This window comes from Grammomys surdaster, unplaced genomic scaffold, assembly GCF_004785775.1.
Source record: "Grammomys surdaster isolate TR1022 unplaced genomic scaffold, NIH_TR_1.0 125818, whole genome shotgun sequence".
NCBI lineage: Eukaryota > Metazoa > Chordata > Mammalia > Rodentia > Muridae > Grammomys > Grammomys surdaster.
Genome location: NW_021620648.1, coordinates 201,544 through 220,773, shown reverse-complemented (window position 1 = coordinate 220,773; position 19,230 = coordinate 201,544). Strand labels below are relative to the sequence as shown.

The following is a 19,230-nucleotide window of genomic DNA, read 5'->3' as shown; positions in this document are numbered from 1 at the left end:
TCTGTATAATTGTTATTAAGTTGAAGTTATAATTTCTTAAATGGTACAAAATTTACTTTGATTTCAAATTTAAGGTTTTCATTGGTACGAGTTTCTTACTGATATAGAAGTGAGATTAATATTGTTACTCTCATAGGCATTGTGCCTATATAACACATTTAGGAATACAAGGCTTAGGTCCAGTCCTTCTTTAACTCTTTTAACTGATTTGAGATGGTTAGCCTGTGAGTTAAGAGCCTATAGCAAATTCATGGCTCTGAGTTTATTGTTAGAGTGTTTTCTAAATTTTATTTAGAAATAGCTGAGAGGAGTTAACAGACAACAGTCCAGATTGCCTTACATGGATAGTTGGTTTTCAAATCATCAGAAGGCCACAGAATTGACGTTACAAACATTTCTGCATTAAGGCTCATTTTGATTAGAGAACTGTCTGCTCCTAACAGCTTCCCTGTCTTGGATTCTAAGAAGAAATTGAGCATCTTTGGAGTTACTCCAGTTGTGGTGAGACAGCCACTAGGCAAGAACTTCCTCTTTTCATCTACAGACAAATTACTGTCCTGAAAAGGACACACTTGCGGGATAGTCGACTGATTATATCTGCCAAGACAGAGTAATCAGCCCTTAATAATTCTGCATCACTAGGTCTGTCAGATGATCCTGGGCCAGAAGGCTGAAGATCGGATGCTCCAATGTTTTGTAGTATAGGGACTGTCCAGGTGTCCAACGGTCTCTATAAATTGGCTAAGTTTTAGAAGCTATGCTTTGTGCTTCCCATAATTTCAGTTAATTCAGTCATTCTGGATTTCTGATGGGTTTGAAGACTTATAGTCTCATAGCCAATCTTGGCTATTTACTTTGAGAGAAAAGACTTGAGAGGATGGTTTTCAGCTGACATTCATTCTAAAGCCAAGAAAAAAGCCAGGTTCAGAGCTAGGTCTTTTAGTTAGGAGAGATGACAGAGGTTCTAGTTAGTCAACAAAATGATGGGCTGGGTATTAGGTCTATCGTGTACCTTACTGATACAAATTGGTATAGTTATGCTCTAATTGTATTTTGAGAGAAAAGTTTTATCTTAACAGGAAGAGTGATATGTAGGAGGAGCTATGGTGGGAGGAGTAAGGAGAGGAGGAGGAGCTAGGAGATGAGAGGGAGGGAGGGGAGATGGGAACATGGAGGCGGACATTCGCGTGTCTCAAAGATAGTTGGTATATCTAGGTTGGGTATTGGGTTACACTTCTGATTGTATGGGCATCTTGTTATTGAGCATTACCAAACTTACAAAGCCTTTGATTAACATTTTAAAATTAAAGTAAAAATTAAAAAAAAAAAAAAGAATCTGCCTGCGTGTTAAGAGTTCTGCATAAATCAACAAGCCATAGACTGTTTCCTCTGTGCAGAATAATCTTTCTTTTTCTTGTTGTTGTTATTGTTTTTGTTTGTTTGTTTTTGTTTTTTGAGACAGGGTTTCTCTGTGTAGCCCTGGCTGTCCTGGAACTCATTCTATAGACCAGGCTGACCTCGAACTCAGAAATCCACCTGCCTCTGCCTCCCAAGTGCTGGGATTAAAGGCGTGCGCCACCACCGCCCGGCCTTTCTTTTTCTTTATAAATAAGATTCTTCACTGCCCTGAAGATACTGTGTATCTCCAGCTATTTGGTGGGGGGTGGGGGGGAGACACTCTTTCAGGAAGTGTCCAGAGCTTTACTTAGCAACCAAGGAACTTGAAAGTCTTAGCTAGAGCTTGGGCATCGGGCTCCTAAGCCAAAGAATTGCAAGCTAGAAACATAACCTGATGAAGCCCTGGTGATCGGTAGGCCTCTGTTCTCATCTGCCGGCTCAGGAATTTACCTGATGCATTATTCTGCCTGGAGGGACCTCCTGCTTTGGTGGGGGCATCAGGAATCCAGGATTTATTAATAATCCTGGTTGACTCCACATTCCTCGCTGGGCCAAGCTGGGATGCAGAGAAAGAGGCCAAGCAGTGCATGCTCCCTGGACTCCCCTTTTAGGCTCTCCTGCGGCTCCTCGCCAGCCACTCATTGAGAAGCAGTTCCAAACTTGTCTAGGTTTTCCAGGGCAGGAAGTGGGTAGACTACAGGGAATTACCCAGATACTCTATGGATTCCCACAAAGCTCTAAGCCAGTGTCAGAGTCTGCTGGATGTTTTATCCAGAGCAGTCACCGTCCTGTCAGGGTAGTAGCATGAGCCTGCCTGGGAGTTCTGATTCGTCAGTTAGATTGATTGACAGGTTAGGTGTGAACTCAGCAGCTCTTCTGCTCTGCCTGCTGTCGAAGCCTCTCAAGTGCCCACCTGGTGGGTGAGCTTCCCTTTGCCGTCACCAGCTCTCCATAGATAGAGGTTGCTTCTGTTTCCTTGTGAAGTAGTTGTAATTATGTGGGAGGGTGCATATGGCATTGGGACTCAAACCCCAGGGGGTTTGCGTGTCTAGGGAAGCTCTCTAGCATTGAGCTACCCTCCCAGACCCAATCCTGTATTTTACTTCCTTTACGCCATTTTATTTCCTTGGTTGAAACGAGCTCGCCCTGGTACCAGCGCGTTATTCAATTAATTGTACATCACACTTTGAATGCAGGAAATTTCCCCTCAATTATTTTTATTTTTTTATTTATTTTTTTTAAAAGAAAGGATTCCAGCTTTAAAAGAAGAGAGCAGGATGGGAAAGGGGTCAGAGAAAAGCGTCTTGTTTACGAGATGTACCAGGTTATCTTTTGAAATTCGTTTCACAAAATACCGCTGTCATGGAATGTATAACCTGTTCACTTCGCACATCCCCACCACCGTGTGCCTCTAGTGGAAAAGGGAACGGTGTGCTTATTTCTGGGTGCTCATTTCTGCTGGTTTCACACGGGCTTTGAGCACACAATGGTGAATGGGGGCGGAGCAACGGGAAGTAGGGGGCGGAGAAGGGAGGCAGGGGCGGAGCCTGTACCTTTTCCTCTCCTTGCCTCAGAAGCTTACAGAAAGACGAAGATAATCACCCAGGTTGCTTGTGTCAATGACCCCTGGGGATTTACCCCCTCCCCTTTTGTTTCCCTTTCCACCCTACTTTCCACAAGGAGCATCCCCCAACTCCCCCACACAAAGATCTCAGTGCGCCCTGCCTTTTCTCCAGCCGGCTGGAGAGGTGCGCTCCAGGTTTACTCTCAAGAACAATGTCATCCCTCTGATTCCTGAGGCTTCCCAAACAATGGCTCCGATGTTTGAGGGTAGTGTCCCTCCGAGGTGTGTGCTGGTGCTTGCTCCCAGCGTGACGCTCTTAAGTAAGTGATGGAAGTTAGGCCTAGGGGAGGTCCTAAGGTCACGGAGACAGACTCTCAGAAGGGCCTGTAGGACACTGGTCTCTCCCTCCTCCTCTGCTTCCTGGCTTGCAGCATGAGCAATGTTTTTGACCTGTGCACCTGCTATGACCTGCTGCCTTTCCCTAAGATCCAAATCAATACAATTACCTAGTTTTGTTTAGAGAGAGAGAGAGAGAGAGAGAGAGAGAGAGAGAGAGAGAGAGAGAGAGATTGATTTTCTAATCCTCCTCCTCTGTATTAACTTATCATTTTGTCCCTCAAAACCTTGAGCCAAAATAAATCTTGCTTTCCTTATTATTTAACCCAAATCAGGTGTTTTGTTTCCATAGCACAAGGCTAACACATATAGTTTGGTTTCTGGTCATCACTAGATTCCACAAAGCACCTAAGTTTACAAGAAAGGCAGATCTTATGTGTGTGAGAGATCACCAAACTAGGCAGTGTGTCTTCAGCATCCTGGATTGTAAGGTCTACAGACAGTCCTGGGACCATACTGGACATGCATACAGGGCCAAGGACTGGTAACAAATAACCAGAAGAACAAAACACAAGTCACGGTATCATTTCCAATGATTTTTTTGGTTTTTAATATCAATTGATGTTTTAAAAAATACAGAGGTGTTTGACACAGAATAGCACCATTGTGTAGGACACACAGTCCCTGCGCCCAGCACCTGTAGGGATCTTCTGGCTGGGCTGGGAGCAGTCACTTGGGGGGGCGTCTGACTCACACCAGATAGTTCCTGTCTCCGCCTTGACCCAGAGGTCTTACAGGAAGACAATAAATAAATAGAACATCGAGATTTTATTTTGCAGTCTGCCCAGTTCAGGTCTCTTAGAAAGGGGCGCATAGTCCGGACTGTTGAGGGGAGGATGTTGGGTATCAGGTCAGGTCAGCCATTCAGTGCAGGTCGTAGAGTGACTGCGGTTGGAAAGTATTTGGGTCCTTTGGGTTCGCAATGGATTGTGTTGTTTTCAGGGTTCAGGATTTTACAAGAAGCAGACAGGCCCTATGTCCACACCAAATTCCTGTTCAGGCCCTCCGATGTCCATGGGTGCAATGTCAATAATGGGAAGGCGGGAAGTCTTCTGTGATCTGTACTCGATGACAGTCTTGCCCCACTTACCGGTGTGTTTCTAGGCAGAAAAGGAGGGGTGTTATTCAGGTGATGCCTTACAACAAGGACCAGATGCCCAGCACCCCCAAACTAAGCAGCCACAGGGTGGGAAGGACACTAGGTGGCTCACTGGACTTCTGTTTGCCCAAGCGCCTCCTCTTCAATTGTCTCCTTAATGACAGAGCCCTCCTCTACTGTCTCCCGCCTTCCCACAAAGGGCTTCCCGCCTGTGATAGCCTCTCCTCTCATATGCTAGTTTCTATGAACACTTCTCTAAGAGTCAGTGAGTGTGCTAGCATCTTTATTTCCTCTGAAGAAGGAAGTGGACAAGCCAATACAGTATATGCCCCTCCCCCTTCCCTGCCACTCAGCTCGGCTTCCCATAGACCCCCTTGACTCAAGCCTCTGATGAGTCCCGTCACTATAGGAACGTGATGTTTGTCACAGGGCGACCTCAGCTCCACTCCAGGCAGTCCCCACTCACCGTGCAGCCGTCCTTCAGGGCAGTGTACGTGAACCTGCTGTTGCCCTCGGCCCTCATCTCCACATCATTGGAGCCCTGGATTAGCAAGGCCTTCTTGAGGTTGCCAGCTGCTTCGTCCAGGTAGGCGATGCTGTTCTTACAGTGGTAGGTGATGTTCTGGGAGCCCTCGGTGGATAGTAGACGGAGGAAAGTCATCTGGACATTAGCGGTGTTGGGAGCTAGGTTGCCATCGCCATAGCTGAACTGTAGGCAGAGGGGTGAAGGTGTAAGACCAAGGGCCTAGCATCTGCTAGGATCAGAGGCTAATGGTGCATTCAGCTGTTAGGGGCTCAGAGCATCTGTCGGGTGCGGGGGCAGGTGTGGAGCAAGCTCGGAGGACCTCTTCTCCAGCTCTACTGGGGAAAACACTTTCTCCTCTTTCCTTCCTCCAAAGCCCAAAGGAACAGCTTTTCAGAGTTAAAGCATCAGAAGAGAGAGAAGAGCACACCTGAGGAGCCAGCTGGGCCTAGACCTCCGGGCACTCACGTGGAAGCCACCGTTCATGGTCTCTCCAAACCAGATGTGCTTCTTCTCCTTGCTCTTGCTGCTCCACCAGTTCTTCCGAGGCACGGTCGCCGGGTTGGGGTAGACGCAAGTCTCGCCGGTCTCCATGTTGCAGAAGACTTTCATGGCGTCCAAGGTGCAGCCCTGGTTGGGATCAATCCAGTAGTCTCCTACAAGAGAAAGAGGTAACATCCCTTGAGGCTCAGACTCAGACCTGAGGGCCAGGCTGCCTGTTAGAGACAGACAGCCTACTGGGAAACTAGTCAGGGGAGGTTTACATGTGACCTAAGGGGGTCAGACAGCAGGGCATGGGGACAAAGAAATCTGCATGGAAGACCTAATGCTAGAGAGAGGGCCAAGGGAGAAGGGTGGAGGAGGAGCTCCCCAGCTGGGTGCATTCCGGAGTCACTTCTGTCATGGTCATTCATCAGAACCTTCCGGGTCTGACCCTGCTTTGTACTAAGGTACAATGGGGTGTGTCTTCCCGGCTGCTGAAGGTGGCCATACTGGTGGGTTGGCAGGCTCCTCTCTGGGGCAGGGAGCCTGTCCTCCGGACTCACCGCTCTTCCACTCTGGGTGGCAGAGTTTCAGGTCTTGGCAGGTGCGAGCAGGGTTCTTGCGGGAGCCGTCGGGGCTGCGGATGCCCTCAATCTGGTTGTTCAGTGACTTGAGGGTGGCATCCACCTCGACGTCATGCTGTCTCAAGGTACTGTCTGCCTCGTCTGCACGCATGTACTGCAGGGGGTCAGGGCCCTTCTCTCTCTGCCCTAAGCCAGCAAAGGCTGACATGTCGATGCCGGGACCAGGAGGACCTGGAGGACCAGGGGGACCTGGATTTCCAGGAGGACCCTGAAGCAGGAAATAGAGATGTCAGGAATCACAGAACAATGCCCTCCCTCCTCTGTGACCATCTGCTGGGACTATGCTAGTGTGTCCTCTTCCTGGTTCATTCAGTGGGAACAGAGAACAACAGGACCAGGAAACCACAGCAACTTCCCCATTGCCTTCCTGGCTCTTCTGTTTCCCAGAACCCATCATGAGCCCTGGGACCCTCTAACGGGTCCTCAGCCTATAGGATGCCTTCACCAATAGCTGCCAGCTGATATCCCAAAGGTCCTATAAAATGCTGGAAATACCTCCGACAGCAGGGAGGGGTCAGGACACTTACGGCAGGGCCTGTTTCTCCTGAGCGTCCACGGGGACCTGGAGGCCCTATGGGGCCAGGGATTCCATTAGAGCCATCTTTGCCAGAGGGACCAACAGGGCCAGGTGGACCCTGCAGGCCAAGAGAGAGGAAATGGTAAGAAAACACACACATTGTAGTGTGGCAGATCAGCTATGGCTGTGTGGGTAGCCAACCCGGTGGTGCTGGTCACACCACTCTGCCTCTGATTCTCCGCACTGCTCAGCCACTCGCATTGTTAAGCCATGCTCCCTAAATCTATCTCCATCTAGCCAAGGGCCAGCAGGTTAGTCCCGTGTCCCTCCTAAGTCATTTTATACAAATCTTTTTATCAGGCTCGACTTCTAGCCACTGTGACCTCAGATGCTTAGCCCGCGGCCAGTGAAAGAGAGTCCCACTTTTCTCGGGGAACCTCCTGGGAGGACTGCTAAGTCCAAGGTGCCTTAGAGAAACAATGCTCATCCCCATCCATCTCCTGGCTGAGGCCTTGGCCCACCCAGCAGAAAAGCTCAATCCATTCCCCAAAACCATCCCACTTACTCTAGGGCCAGAAGGACCAGCAGGGCCAGAAGCACCCTGATCTCCAGAAGGACCCTGTGGAAAAGACGAAAACGGTAGAGGTCAACACAGCTGGGTATAGAAATACATCTCCTTCTGAATGGGAAGCAATCACGTGCTCACCCCCTCTCCTCCTCTTCTACCCACTAAAAGAGTCCAAGGGCTTCTGAGTAAGACCCCAAGCCTTTTCGGTAGCAGGGGAAGCTCAGAGGGCCTGAAAAGTGGGAGGTCTTGGGCAGCCCCCTTATGGACAAATGACATGCAGTGATACCCACCGGAGGGCCAGGCAGACCCTGCAGTCCAGTGAAACCTCGGTGTCCCTTCAGTCCCCTCTCGCCAGGCTCTCCAGCTTCTCCTTTGTCACCCCGGGGACCTTGAGGGCCCTATGAATGAGAAAGTCACAGATTTGGTCAAGTCTGGTCCAGTATGTGTCTCATCTGAGACCTGGTGTCCTTTTTCCAAGGAGGACTCCATACAGGATGTTCCAATACTTACAGCAATTCCACGGGCTCCAGCAGGTCCTGAGGGGCCCATAGGACCTTGTGCACCCTGTGAGGGGAGAGAGAGAACATCATCAGAGAATGAAGTGTCAGGACATGAAGCTGCTCCTCCACATCTGCCTAGGGGCCCAGAAGCCCCAGATCCAGGGGCTACCTTTAGATACTCAAAACAGAAGAAAGCAAACACAGAACACACCCCCACCACCACCACTTTGTCACCCTCTTCACCCCCAAACTCAAGATACTCACAGCCTCTCCTCTGTCTCCTTGTTTGCCAGTTGGGCCAGCAGGGCCAGGAGAGCCTGGGGGCCCAGGAGCTCCAGGGGCACCCAGTGCCCCAGTCTCACCACGATCACCCTATAGGAGCAAGGTATCAGATTCAGCAGAGAATGTTTCAGAAGAGGCAAGCAGAGATCCTTTGTTTCCCAGAGTGGCGCGTTAGGCCCAGCGCAGTCCCCCCAACCCCCACCCCAGAATAGACATCAGTCACTCACCTTGACTCCAGCTGCACCGTCTCTGCCAGGGGGTCCATCAGCACCAGGGCTGCCCTGGACAAAGGGACGTGAGGGTTCACTTAGGGCCGTTCCCTGTTACTCTCTCGCTCTGTTCTGAAGCGTAGACCTGTTCACTTCTGCCCAACTGAGACTTCGGGGCTAACATGTCCTCCTCTAAACTTCCACCCACCCTTTTCCTTGTACACCCAGTCCTGGTCTCTCTGTGTATCCCTCAAGATCATCCGGCCACACCAAGCTCTAGGGCTCACCTCTCGTCCAGGTTCACCCGCAGGCCCTGTCAGGCCAGGAGGCCCCACGGGACCAGGAGGACCTCTGTCTCCAGACGCACCAGGTGCACCCTGCTTGCCGGGCTCACCCTGAAAGGATGCAGACAAGGACCATGAGTATACAAGCATCCCTGCCAGGGCTCCCCCACACACACCCTCTTCAGCGGAGTCAGCTGACAAAGGGATGCTTCCAAGCGTGCTGAGTTGAAGGAAGACCTAGGGTACCCTGACAGCAGGAACACCCAGCTAAGACTTTTGAACCTGAGCAGGGTCTGGCCTAGCAGGCTAAAAGAAGCCTCCTTCACTCACCGATGGGCCGGGAAGGCCAGGGAATCCTCTCTCACCACGCTGACCAGGCAGACCAACAATGCCTCTTTGACCAGCCAGACCCTGGGGACCTGGGGGACCACCAGAACCCTAGGAGAAGAAGAAAGAGTTGACACAGGGCTTGGCCTGGCTGTGCCTCTTCCCACCCGTTGAGTCTGTTCTGTGCAGCTCCCTCCCCACATCCCCCACAGCCCTGCACCCTCCTCCCAGTGCTTAGAGGAGCTCAGTGCCACTCAGGGGCCTGGTAGGGTACTTACAGGGGGACCATCATCTCCAGTCTCTCCTTTCTCGCCAGGAGGTCCTGCAGGACCTTGAAGACCAGGGTCACCAGCTCTGCCAGGGGAGCCAGTGTCTCCTCGAGCACCTTTGGGGCCATCTTTTCCAGCAGGACCAGGGGGACCAGCGGGTCCAGGATTGCCCTGGGAGGAACAAATGCAGACAATGATAACTTGCCGTCCTCCTCATCCAAGTTAGAGACCACTGTGATCTTGGGGGCCATGGCATTCCACACTGCCCACCCTGGTCTCCTCTTCCGTGAGAGAGCTCTGGGCAGCCAGCTGTGGCTCCGCCAACCTTGCTTAGCCTATCTCCATCCATGTGGAATTTCTCCTGCTGGGTCAGCTACATTCTCTATAATGGCTTCCTCCAGAAACAGCTCCAACCTTGACCCTCTGACCTGAACCTGCAGCTCACCCAGCAGCCCCTCCTCCATTCTCAGTGTTGGTAGATGGAATTTTTCCTTATCTCCTCCCTCACTGAAGCCCCCAATTATCTAGTCTGGGGATCATGGGCTTTCCTTTACAGAGTGTGGATCTAGATGCATGTTTAGGAAATATGTCCCAGATGAAGGGCATCGTGCCAACCCTTCCAGCATACTAAGTCTGAGGGTGAGTCCAAGCTAGCCAGGAAGGCTGGGTGGTCCTGCATTGCTCCCGGCTACCAATGGTCAATAGGTTGTTCCTCTCATTTGGTAGAAATGGAGAAAAGTCGGGGCCATAAGGGAGCTCCTTTGACCCCCTATGTTTGGTGGATTTGCTCCAGATCCCTCTGACCCTGTCTGGGTCTCCCATGCCAGAAGTAAGTCAGATCTAACCGGGAATGACACTCACATTAGAACCTGGGGGTCCAACTCGGCCAGCTGCTCCAGGGAATCCGGTGGCTCCCTGTGGGCACAGAGCAGTAGATGAAAGGCCCTGAATACTCCAGGTTCCCAGCAGAGAGGAGAATCAGATCGGTAGGTCTAGAGAGCTTGTTTCAGCTTGGGGGAATCAAGAAAGGTTGGGGGCTACAAAGTAGCAAGTGAGAGGAAGGAAGGCCACTGCACCTGGTTACAGAGTCGGGCGGGAGTGGGGGCGAGGTGAAAGGTACGGCTACCCTTCAGGGAGCCGAGGGCTGGGGAGGGAGGAGGTGGAGAATCCCGAACCTAACTACCCACTGCAGAAATCATGGGCCAGAACTTTTTTGCATGAGATTTACTCACCGGGGGGCCTTGGGCACCTCGGCCTCCCTTAGGACCGGTCACTCCAGTAGGACCCTGTGAAGGGAAGAAGATGACAATGAGGTCTGGTGGGCCTGCGGAAGGTGGTAATCATCTGTCTGAACCTTAGCACAGGACTCCTGAGGACCCGGCTGTCCCAGCACAGCTTCCTGACACTAAGACCCCATACAAAAGCTACTGTAGGCAGATCTGTGTGCGTCACCACTGGGAGACTCTGTGGCTGGACTCTGCAGGGCTTCTACAAAGACAACCCCAAAGTCTCACCTCCTGGGAAACCCACTCTCTCTGTTGCCCCAGGAGACGGACTGCTTGTCTTGGCTGTCTGAGGTCAGTGGATACAGCCTGTACTCAGTGTCGGGGACCTATTACCCAACCTGTGTGCCTCACGCACCATGATCTAATGAAAGCTCCCTTACACAGTCTAGGTGTCCACCAGGCTCCCAGTTAGACTCTGCCTGCATGGCCTACCATGGCCCTCCTCCTGTCCTGGTAGCCTCTGCTCATGAGCTCGACAATACTCACCTGTGGTCCAGGAGCTCCAGAGGGGCCTTGTGGGCCGGGGGCACCAGCATCTCCTTTCTGTCCAGCTTCTCCTTGATCACCCTTGGCACCAGGCTGGCCATCAGCACCCTGTAATAGGAAGAAGGGACAGATGAAGGAGAGGCAAGCCGACCACCCAGGTCCTGCCAAAAGGTTCTGGGAGTACATTTGTACACGTCTACCCTGGGCCTGAAAATTGAGTTTAAGACTGGGTTGTTCTGTTGACATACAAATGTGAAGGAAGTCCATTTCCTCCTTTACTGCCCTCTTGCGCTCCCTTCTTTCTCCCCACCAGAAAGTGCCCTTGAGTTCTGGGTGTGGAGACAGGATGCATGGGTGGGTAGACAGAGATACTCACAGGAGGTCCAGCAAATCCAGCAGGCCCAGGTGGCCCAGTCTCTCCGCGTTCACCCTGTGAGAGGACCAGAAGATGTCATGTCCAGTCACCTGCCTTTGTGCTCTCCTCAGACTGAGAACTCACTGCCCAGCTCAGCCTCATGTTCAACCCCTCCCAGAGAGAAGGCATCTGAGTGAGCTGAGTCCCAGGGAACCAGTGCACTGGTTATGCCTGGGCCTGTGACCTCTGCCTTTCATCTTCTCTCCTTCCACCCCTAACCCCAAGGCCCAGGGCCAGGCTGAGGCCACGGCTGGCTTCCTCACTCCTGGGGCCAAGGAATGCCTGATTTAGAGGGCCACACTCACCGGAGCACCGCGAGCTCCAGTACTTCCTGAAGGGCCAGGAGGTCCGACTTCTCCCTAGGAGTTGAGAAGGTAGGGATCAGAGTGGGCCTGAGAAGCCAAGTGTACCCAGGAAGCCCTGATGTTGGGAAGGGGACTCTGGGTCCCTAGACCCCACTCCACATCAGCTTTCATCCCAGTCCCAGCTATCCCATCTGTCTCCTCAAGGCATTGGCCAATGGCATCTTTCTACCACGCCAAATGCCCCACCTTATGGGCCACACAAGTCACATGCTAACTGGACCTCCACCCTTTACTCCTGTCACCATAGTGGTGGGTGATGGTCAGTGAGTGAAATTTGGTTGTCTGGTAGGAGGTAAGGGGAAGACATTCTGGGGAGGTAGACAGAGGGACGAAGGTCAAACAGACAGAGGGACAAAGGCCAGCCATAACTCACCTTCTCGCCGTTGGCACCTGCTGGACCTGGGGGCCCGATGGGCCCAGTCAGACCCTGGGAGAAAGATGGGGTTAAAGGGAGGGAGTCAGGCCAGCATCATGCAGTTCCCTGGGGGTTCTGGGGGCCCCATATCCAATAGACTTTGGTGTATCCCCCCATGGTCTGAGAGCCCCCACTGGCGTCTGGTGCCCAGCTCTAAAGGGAAAGCCCTCTGTAGTTTCCCAACCCCTTTTCTGAGTATGAGAGGCCCATGGGGACGCCTGTGTCTGTATCCCAGCTCCTGGGTCCTGTAAGCAACAGCTACTTACTCGGCCACCGTCCTTTCCAGGAGCTCCCTCTGGGCCTTTCTCGCCAACATCGCCCTGTAGGAGAGAATGCCAGGTCACCTTAGTGGGTACTTCAGGAGTGGTTGCCAGTTCAGCCCTGCACGGCTAAGGTTCTAGCACCCAGTCCTTGCCTAGGAAGTCTTTTTCGTGGGCTTCTGGCTGGTGACGAGGAGTAACGGGTGAGAAAACTGGGAAGGGGAGGTCACTGTGGCAGAGCAGTTTGGTTGATTGGTTGGTTGGTTGTGGGGGAGGGTTCTTAGTTTCTCAAAGAATGGCCATGGTCCTCATTTTCAGAAGTACAAGGCGTGAGTGTGAAGGCTTTGGGGAGAGGCCCATTACTTACTCTGTCTCCCTTGGGCCCGGCAATACCAGCTGCTCCTCTCTCGCCAGGCATCCCCTGTAGACCTGGAGGGCCCTGAGCCCCAGGGGGGCCATCTGGGCCAGGTGCACCCTAGGGTGAAAAACAAGAGGAGTCTGTAGTGAGCAGCACCTCTCTCTCAGCCCCACTGTATACAGTCTGGGAAACCAGGATCCCGAACCCCTCTTCCCCTTTCTCTTCCCCTTTAAATCCTCTTCCCAGCGCCACCTCCCACAAGTGGCTCACCTTCTGTGCCCCTCTCCTCCCTCTCTCCCCTCAGTGAGCTTCCCTAGTGCTGGACAGAAGACCCCTGCCAGGCTTGGCTTCACTTACTTTGGGACCATCAGTACCAGGAGTGCCAGGGAGGCCTCGGGCACCTTGGAGGCCCTGAGCACCAGGAGAACCACGTTCACCTGGGAAACCTCGTTCACCCTGTGGAAGAGAGAGACATCAGGCCAAAATCAGGCAAAGGTGGTGGAGACAAGATGGGGGGCTGGGGGAGAGAGAGGGGTCCCCAAGAACCCAAGGCAGGCTGCAGTGTTGGGAGACATGGGCCAAACCAAATGAATGCAGGCCCAAGGAGACACCAGTGCTGGGCAGCAGGACACTCACCCGGGGACCCACAAGGCCAGGGGCTCCAGCTTCACCAGGAATACCCTAGAGAATAAAAGAGGATGTAAGAGTGTAGGCCGCCTGCTCCAGATTCAAGAGCATCCCTCCCACGGTGGCTGAACATGTCCGCAGGAGGACTGGGCTCAGACTTGTCCATGGAGAGCTGGGAATCAGGTCCGGGGCATTCCTAGGCTTCATGGGGCTCAGAGAGCCCAGTACTCACCTGGTCACCTTGCTTTCCACCTTCACCTGGGGGACCAGGAGGGCCAGGAAGTCCCTGGAAGCCAGAGTAACACAGATTAGCAAAAAAGGGAGTCTGGTGCCTCAGCCTCCAGGAGGACACGGTACAGGGCAGACCCAAAGGAGATAGCAATTAGAGCCAGGCATGGGAAGCCATATCCCCTGATACCCCATAAGAAAGAGAGGAATGGGCTTGCCACCCTTAGTGTCTGCCCAGAGAGCTCTAGGCATGGGAGGGGATCCCATAGAGAGTCTGGTGCCGCCACCTACCTGGAACCCTGATGGTCCAGGAGCACCCTGTTCGCCTCGTTCACCAGCAGGTCCCTGCAGAAGACAGAAAAGGTGAGCCAAGCCAGGAACTCCGAGAACCTTAGGCTCTGGGGCATGGATTAGAAGCCTTCCTGTACTGACCAGCCAACATGGGAGGGTCACCTGAACTCTGTCATCTACCCACGCTTCCCTCCACTAGGCAGGTCCCACTGCCACCTAGGACATGTCCTCTCATCTGCAGATGGCTTAGCCCAGATCCACACCTGTCACCTCTATCACTCAATGGGTCAAGGTTCCTTTAGCTCCCACAAGACAACATGGAGGGCTAGGTGGATACTTACACTGGGGCCGGGGGGTCCTGCAGCTCCTGTCTCACCATCTTTGCCAGGAAGACCCTACAGGGCAGAAGAAGAAGAGTTGTAATGACTTATGTCTGTAGTGTCACCTGAGACCAGCAAATGTAGTTTTCGGTCAGGGGTTTTCAGATCAACAAAGGTCCTAAATGGCCCTCTGCCTTCCGTCTTCCCCGCACCTCCTTCTTCCTGCCACCGTTTGCCTCAGCCTTTCTCCACATAGACATCTTCCTCTGTACCTCAGCCTTGCCTCTGAACCCCACCAGCAGCCATAGACTCTCTGGGTAGATCCAGGCACAACCTAACATGTGCTCAGCCATAGGAATGAACTCTTGATAACCAAGGACTTCAAAGTGCACGTCTAGAGGGTCTCCCCTCCTGCTTCTGTTAGGAATTCCACCAACACCGAGATTGCACCAATACCAAGCCATAGGCAATAGGGAGGACACTTACTCTCAGACCAGGAGCACCAGCCAGACCCTTCTCGCCAGCTTTGCCAGGTTCTCCCTGAAGGAAGGGAAGAGAAGATGATGAGTTGGGTGGTTTAGGATGGAGTGAAGCAGTGTAGGTTACGGGGCCTGAAGCCTGGAGCCCCTTTGTGGTGCACAAGAAAAGGGACCATCGGACATCAACCCCTTCTTTTATATTCAGAGGCCTCCAGGGTGCAAGGCTCAGTGTCATAATGTCACAGTGCTGATGCCTTAGGGTTTTAAGTTAGGTACCCAAGTTTACCCCAGGTCATTTGCATTCCTTGCTGGACATGGAGGACAGAGCTTAATGGCACTGAGGGCCACTGGTCACCTGCCCTGGGTTACCCAGCTCTTTCTCTGAAGGATATCGGAAAAGATGAAGGAGATGAGAGAACAAACTGTCACTTACGTTGGCACCTTTGGGGCCAGGGAAACCCATGACGCCAGGCTGTCCACGAGCTCCCTGAGGACCGGGAGGTCCAGGGCGACCGTCTTCACCAGGAGCTCCCTGAAAGACAGGATGCCATCCTCAAGACATAGTCCCTCTGGTCGTATCTCCCCATATGCACTATTTACTAAGTGTGTGCTATGTGACAGGCACGGGAACAAAGTACCAGCTGTATACATGCATCTAGGGCTGACCAACCCCACACACAGACCCATCTACAGGCAGGTGCTCCTGGCTCAGAAATCTAATCTTTGTCATCACTCCTCCTAGAAGATACCCAAATGCCGTGTGCCGTGTGTGTGTGTGTGTGTGTGTGTGTGTGTGTGTGTGTGTGAGATTTTCAGAACTCAGAGTACAGGTTGTGTCTGGCCATAAAACCTATCATATATCTCTTACCCTTTCTCAAAATGTACAGAGTCCTAGGCTGCCTTCACCCAAACTCCTGTCTCTGTGCCCACCATCTCCTGAAAGACAATCCCTTATTCTCCCAGGAACCTCACTCAGGGTAATAGACTTACAGAAGGACCAACTTTGCCTTGAGGACCAGCATCACCAGGGCGACCAGTAAGACCCTTGGTTAGGGAGAGAGAAGAGACTGAGGTCATTCGGGGGCAGGGCCCAAGTCTCCCAATCCAGGCAGCACAGCTTAAAGGATGCAGGTGGGAAAAGTGTGGGGGTCTGGGTAGCATCCACCTTACCCTGGCTCCAGGAAGACCAGGTTCTCCAGGACGACCAGGATCGCCATTAGCTCCCTTGGGACCAGCCAGGCCACTAGGCCCTCGCTCTCCAGGGGCACCCTATACCAGAGGAGATAGAAAGTCAGTGGAATGCTCTGTAACCAGGGAAACAGGGAGGGACCAAGCCCCTCTTCCTCTACTCACCTTGGGACCTGCCAGACCATCTTGACCTGGGAAACCACGGTTGCCAGGAGCACCCTAGGGAGAAGAAGAGAAGAGGCAGGGCGTGAGGATGGCTTTTCACCAGCATGCCTGGAAGGAGTCCCACCAGGCTCCAGGGTCTGTCCCCTCCACCTCCCATTGCAGTATCTGTGGGGCAGTAGACACTGCCCGAGAGCCTGAGTGTCTAGGACCTGATCCCACCTTTCTAGGAAGAAGCTACTGTTTTATGCCACCCTTGGAACAGAGGGTGCAGACAGCGTGAGAATGCTGTGCCCCTGGTGTTGGATGGGGAAGAGAAGAGCCATGCTATCCAGGAAAGTCATCAGATGTGGCCGGAACCGAGACTCCCCACCTACTTACTCTCTCTCCAGGGGGTCCGATGGGTCCAGCACCGCCAGGCTCTCCCCGAGCACCTCGCTTGCCTTCTTCACCGGCAGGGCCAGGGGCTCCCTGGGGCCCAGCAGGTCCCTGAAGACAAGCACAAGAGAAGTGGTATAGAGTTTCCACCTAGCCTTGGGGAAAGCATGGGCCTGGTGTGCAGAGGAAGTGGCCTCGGGAATGTTTCAGGGCCATGGGGGGTCAGAGGCAGAAACAGCTCAAGAGAAACAGATGGCTCGGAACTCAAGTTATTCAAACCGGGAGAGGAGGCTGTGTCAGGTTTTCTCTACTCTATTTTGTTCCCTTCTCCAGGAGCAACAGGAGAGGGCCTGGGATGGGAAATGACTGAGGAAGGGACCACTGTGGGGCAGAAGGGTGATCTGTGGGGCAGAGGTACGGCAAAGGAAACAACGTCTTGAGGGCAGATACTCACAGTCTCTCCCTTGGGGCCTTGTTCACCTTTGAAGCCAGCGATGCCAGGCTCACCCTACATGAGAGAAAGAAACGCGCTCACACTGGCTTCTCTCCAAAGAGTCTCCTCACCCCCCACAAGCCTCCTGCAGTGAGCGGGAGGGAGCCTGCTCACCCACACACACATACCCCAAACCCTCCTACATTGAGCTGGAGGGCACTGAAAAGAGTGGCGTGTAGGTAGGGCATGTCAATCATTTCGAGCTCTTACCGTCTGACCTTTGGGACCCAGAGGACCAGTTGCACCTTGAGGACCAGGAGGGCCACGGGGCCCAGGGAAGCCAGGGGCACCAGCAATTCCAGGAGCGCCCTGTCAGCATGAGCAGAAGAGAGGCTCATGAGGAAAGAGGATGAGGAGGGACGAAGCCATCCTGAGGATGCTGCCCGGGGCAGTACTTACAGCGGATCCTTTGGCTCCAGGAATCCCGTCGGTCCCTGGGTTACCCTGACAAGAAGATGATATCGTGGTAAAACAAACAGCAAAGAACCAACCCAACCATTCCGTCTATCAGGCCCCAGTCTAGGTGTCAGGGACAAGTGCTGTCTGCTTCAGGGACATTCCTCCTGTATGTCTCATGGGGGTGGACTACGGGTGAAGGAGACAGTCATGGATGTCAGTGGGAGGTGCTTGGCCAGCACAAACATTTAATGATCCCAGTGATTGGGACTTCAGGTGACATGTATACTCAGGAGGGCCAAGGCCACAGATGTCATGCCTTCCAGGCCAAAGAGATAAACTTACAGAAGCACCCGCGGGCCCAGGGGACCCAGGATTGCCAGGCTCGCCACGAGGACCTTGAGCACCTTCAGGACCACGAGCACCAGTGGGACCAGCTTCACCCTGGAAAAAGAGTGGGAGGTTGAAGTGGGGGTAGGGGTGGCAGCAGTTCGAGGCCGGTGTGCTTGATTCTTGCATGAGCTCACACTTGTGAGTGAGTAGTTTCAAGTGCTCGGGAGTCTGTCGTCTCTGTTCCCACCCGACCAAGAGATGATCTCCCACCCCTGCCTCTTCTACTGTGCACCTCACCCCTGGCCTGTGACCCCACGCACAACTGCACAGATGCCTACTGGGTTCCAACAGCAACCAGCTTGCTGGTCCTTCAGCCCATCAGGAAAGCCTGGGTTAGGAGACATGCCATCTTAGGGCCATGAGATGATGGACAGATGGGCCGTCCCCCTCCTGTCCCCTCTCCTGCCGCCTCTAATGGAGGAACAGAAGCCAGAAGGGTGACTGTCTCCTCCAGAGTCTCAGCTCAGAAGTGGCTTTGTTTCCAGCTCCTGAGTGATCAGAGCTGCTCCAGTCTCCAGCCTCAGCCTGTTTGAAGTGCCAGGAAGCCAGGCGGAAAGCAAGCTGGGGCAGGCTCTACTTCTCTCTAAGTTAACTGGCAGCCCCTCATCCCCCATGTAAAAATTCCCGTTTTCTTCTCTCTCTCTCTCTCTCTCTCTCTCTCTCTCTCTCTCTCTCTCTCTCTTTTCTTTTTCCTAAAAGTCACAGCTCTGTGATCTGGCTCTCTGGACCGGAGCCTCCGGGGAAGGCCACTGACCTGGAGAGAGGTCAGAGCCGCCTCAGGTTTCTTCATGCAGCATTCTTACTTCACTTTGGTAATTATTATTTTCTAAAGGTCAGGCCCCCTCACCTTCCGCTGTCCCTCTTCACAATGGGTCTCCTTCACCAGGCTCCCAGGGGCCTCAGACACTGTCTGGTTGCCATGGAAACCCCCAGGAGTGGAAAAGCAACCTGATGCCAGTGACAAAGGGAGGCTCCTTATTCACTCCCAGGGACGTTCACACTGGAATCCCTCCTGTGCCACAAGGGCTTTTCCGTGAACTGGCTGGCCTCCTGCTGGCCTCTATTAATCCTTAGAAGGACCCCGTTAACAACAGCCCAGCACCCAAGTGAAGTAGAAATAAGAAGAGGCAGAGGACGCCTCCCCTCTACCCTTTCCCCTCCCCTTCCCCCTCCCCGACCTCCTATCCCTTTAAGCTCCTTCTGGGTAAGTCAGCTTTTGCACACACACACACACACACACACACACACACACTCACAAAGGCTTGTTTTCTCCTTCCTCCCTCCCTTAGTCTTCTTCTCTCTCGGGTTCTCAGGTTTTCCCATCTTTGACTATGAGGTGGACATCAGCCTCTGTTAGCAAACCTTACTCTCTGTCAGTGAGATACTCTGGAAACACCCAGATAGGCTAGGGGGAGGGGATGTGTGGCAAAGGAACCCTTAGCAAGGACCACAGAAAGACTGTTTTGACCCTCTGAGATTGTCAACTTGACCAGTAGATCACCCACCTTGGCACCAGGAGCACCGGGGAAGCCAGGACCACCTGCAGGACCTACAGGACCCTGGAGAGAGAGAAGGGGGCAGGGGGTGAGCACTGGAAGTCAGTGAACTCTGTCCAGGCCTCAAAGAG

General features: G+C 53.1%; 1 protein-coding gene across 2 annotated transcripts in view; it reads right to left on the bottom strand.

Moving 5' to 3' along the window:
* Positions 1-3,884: 3,884 nt before the first annotated feature.
* The window catches only part of Col2a1 (collagen type II alpha 1 chain), a 29,278-nt gene continuing 13,932 nt past the window's right edge, over positions 3,885-19,230 (bottom strand). For both annotated transcript variants that reach the window (XM_028789332.1, XM_028789333.1), the window contains 37 exons: positions 19,109-19,162; positions 17,556-17,654; positions 17,214-17,258; positions 17,025-17,123; positions 16,776-16,829; positions 16,325-16,432; positions 15,947-16,000; positions 15,764-15,862; positions 15,584-15,637; positions 15,027-15,125; positions 14,601-14,654; positions 14,136-14,189; positions 13,795-13,848; positions 13,508-13,561; positions 13,285-13,329; positions 13,006-13,104; positions 12,658-12,765; positions 12,297-12,350; positions 11,989-12,042; positions 11,556-11,609; positions 11,212-11,265; positions 10,836-10,943; positions 10,296-10,349; positions 9,925-9,978; positions 9,073-9,234; positions 8,798-8,905; positions 8,471-8,578; positions 8,202-8,255; positions 7,957-8,064; positions 7,703-7,756; positions 7,483-7,590; positions 7,190-7,243; positions 6,635-6,742; positions 6,027-6,315; positions 5,449-5,636; positions 4,924-5,166; positions 3,885-4,458 (listed from right to left, as the gene is read on the bottom strand). In XM_028789332.1, coding sequence (XP_028645165.1) covers positions 4,312-4,458; positions 4,924-5,166; positions 5,449-5,636; positions 6,027-6,315; positions 6,635-6,742; positions 7,190-7,243; positions 7,483-7,590; positions 7,703-7,756; positions 7,957-8,064; positions 8,202-8,255; positions 8,471-8,578; positions 8,798-8,905; positions 9,073-9,234; positions 9,925-9,978; positions 10,296-10,349; positions 10,836-10,943; positions 11,212-11,265; positions 11,556-11,609; positions 11,989-12,042; positions 12,297-12,350; positions 12,658-12,765; positions 13,006-13,104; positions 13,285-13,329; positions 13,508-13,561; positions 13,795-13,848; positions 14,136-14,189; positions 14,601-14,654; positions 15,027-15,125; positions 15,584-15,637; positions 15,764-15,862; positions 15,947-16,000; positions 16,325-16,432; positions 16,776-16,829; positions 17,025-17,123; positions 17,214-17,258; positions 17,556-17,654; positions 19,109-19,162 — 3,396 coding nt within the window. In that variant the 3' untranslated portion in view covers positions 3,885-4,311. The remainder of the gene's footprint in view (positions 4,459-4,923; positions 5,167-5,448; positions 5,637-6,026; positions 6,316-6,634; positions 6,743-7,189; positions 7,244-7,482; positions 7,591-7,702; positions 7,757-7,956; positions 8,065-8,201; positions 8,256-8,470; positions 8,579-8,797; positions 8,906-9,072; positions 9,235-9,924; positions 9,979-10,295; positions 10,350-10,835; positions 10,944-11,211; positions 11,266-11,555; positions 11,610-11,988; positions 12,043-12,296; positions 12,351-12,657; positions 12,766-13,005; positions 13,105-13,284; positions 13,330-13,507; positions 13,562-13,794; positions 13,849-14,135; positions 14,190-14,600; positions 14,655-15,026; positions 15,126-15,583; positions 15,638-15,763; positions 15,863-15,946; positions 16,001-16,324; positions 16,433-16,775; positions 16,830-17,024; positions 17,124-17,213; positions 17,259-17,555; positions 17,655-19,108; positions 19,163-19,230) is intronic.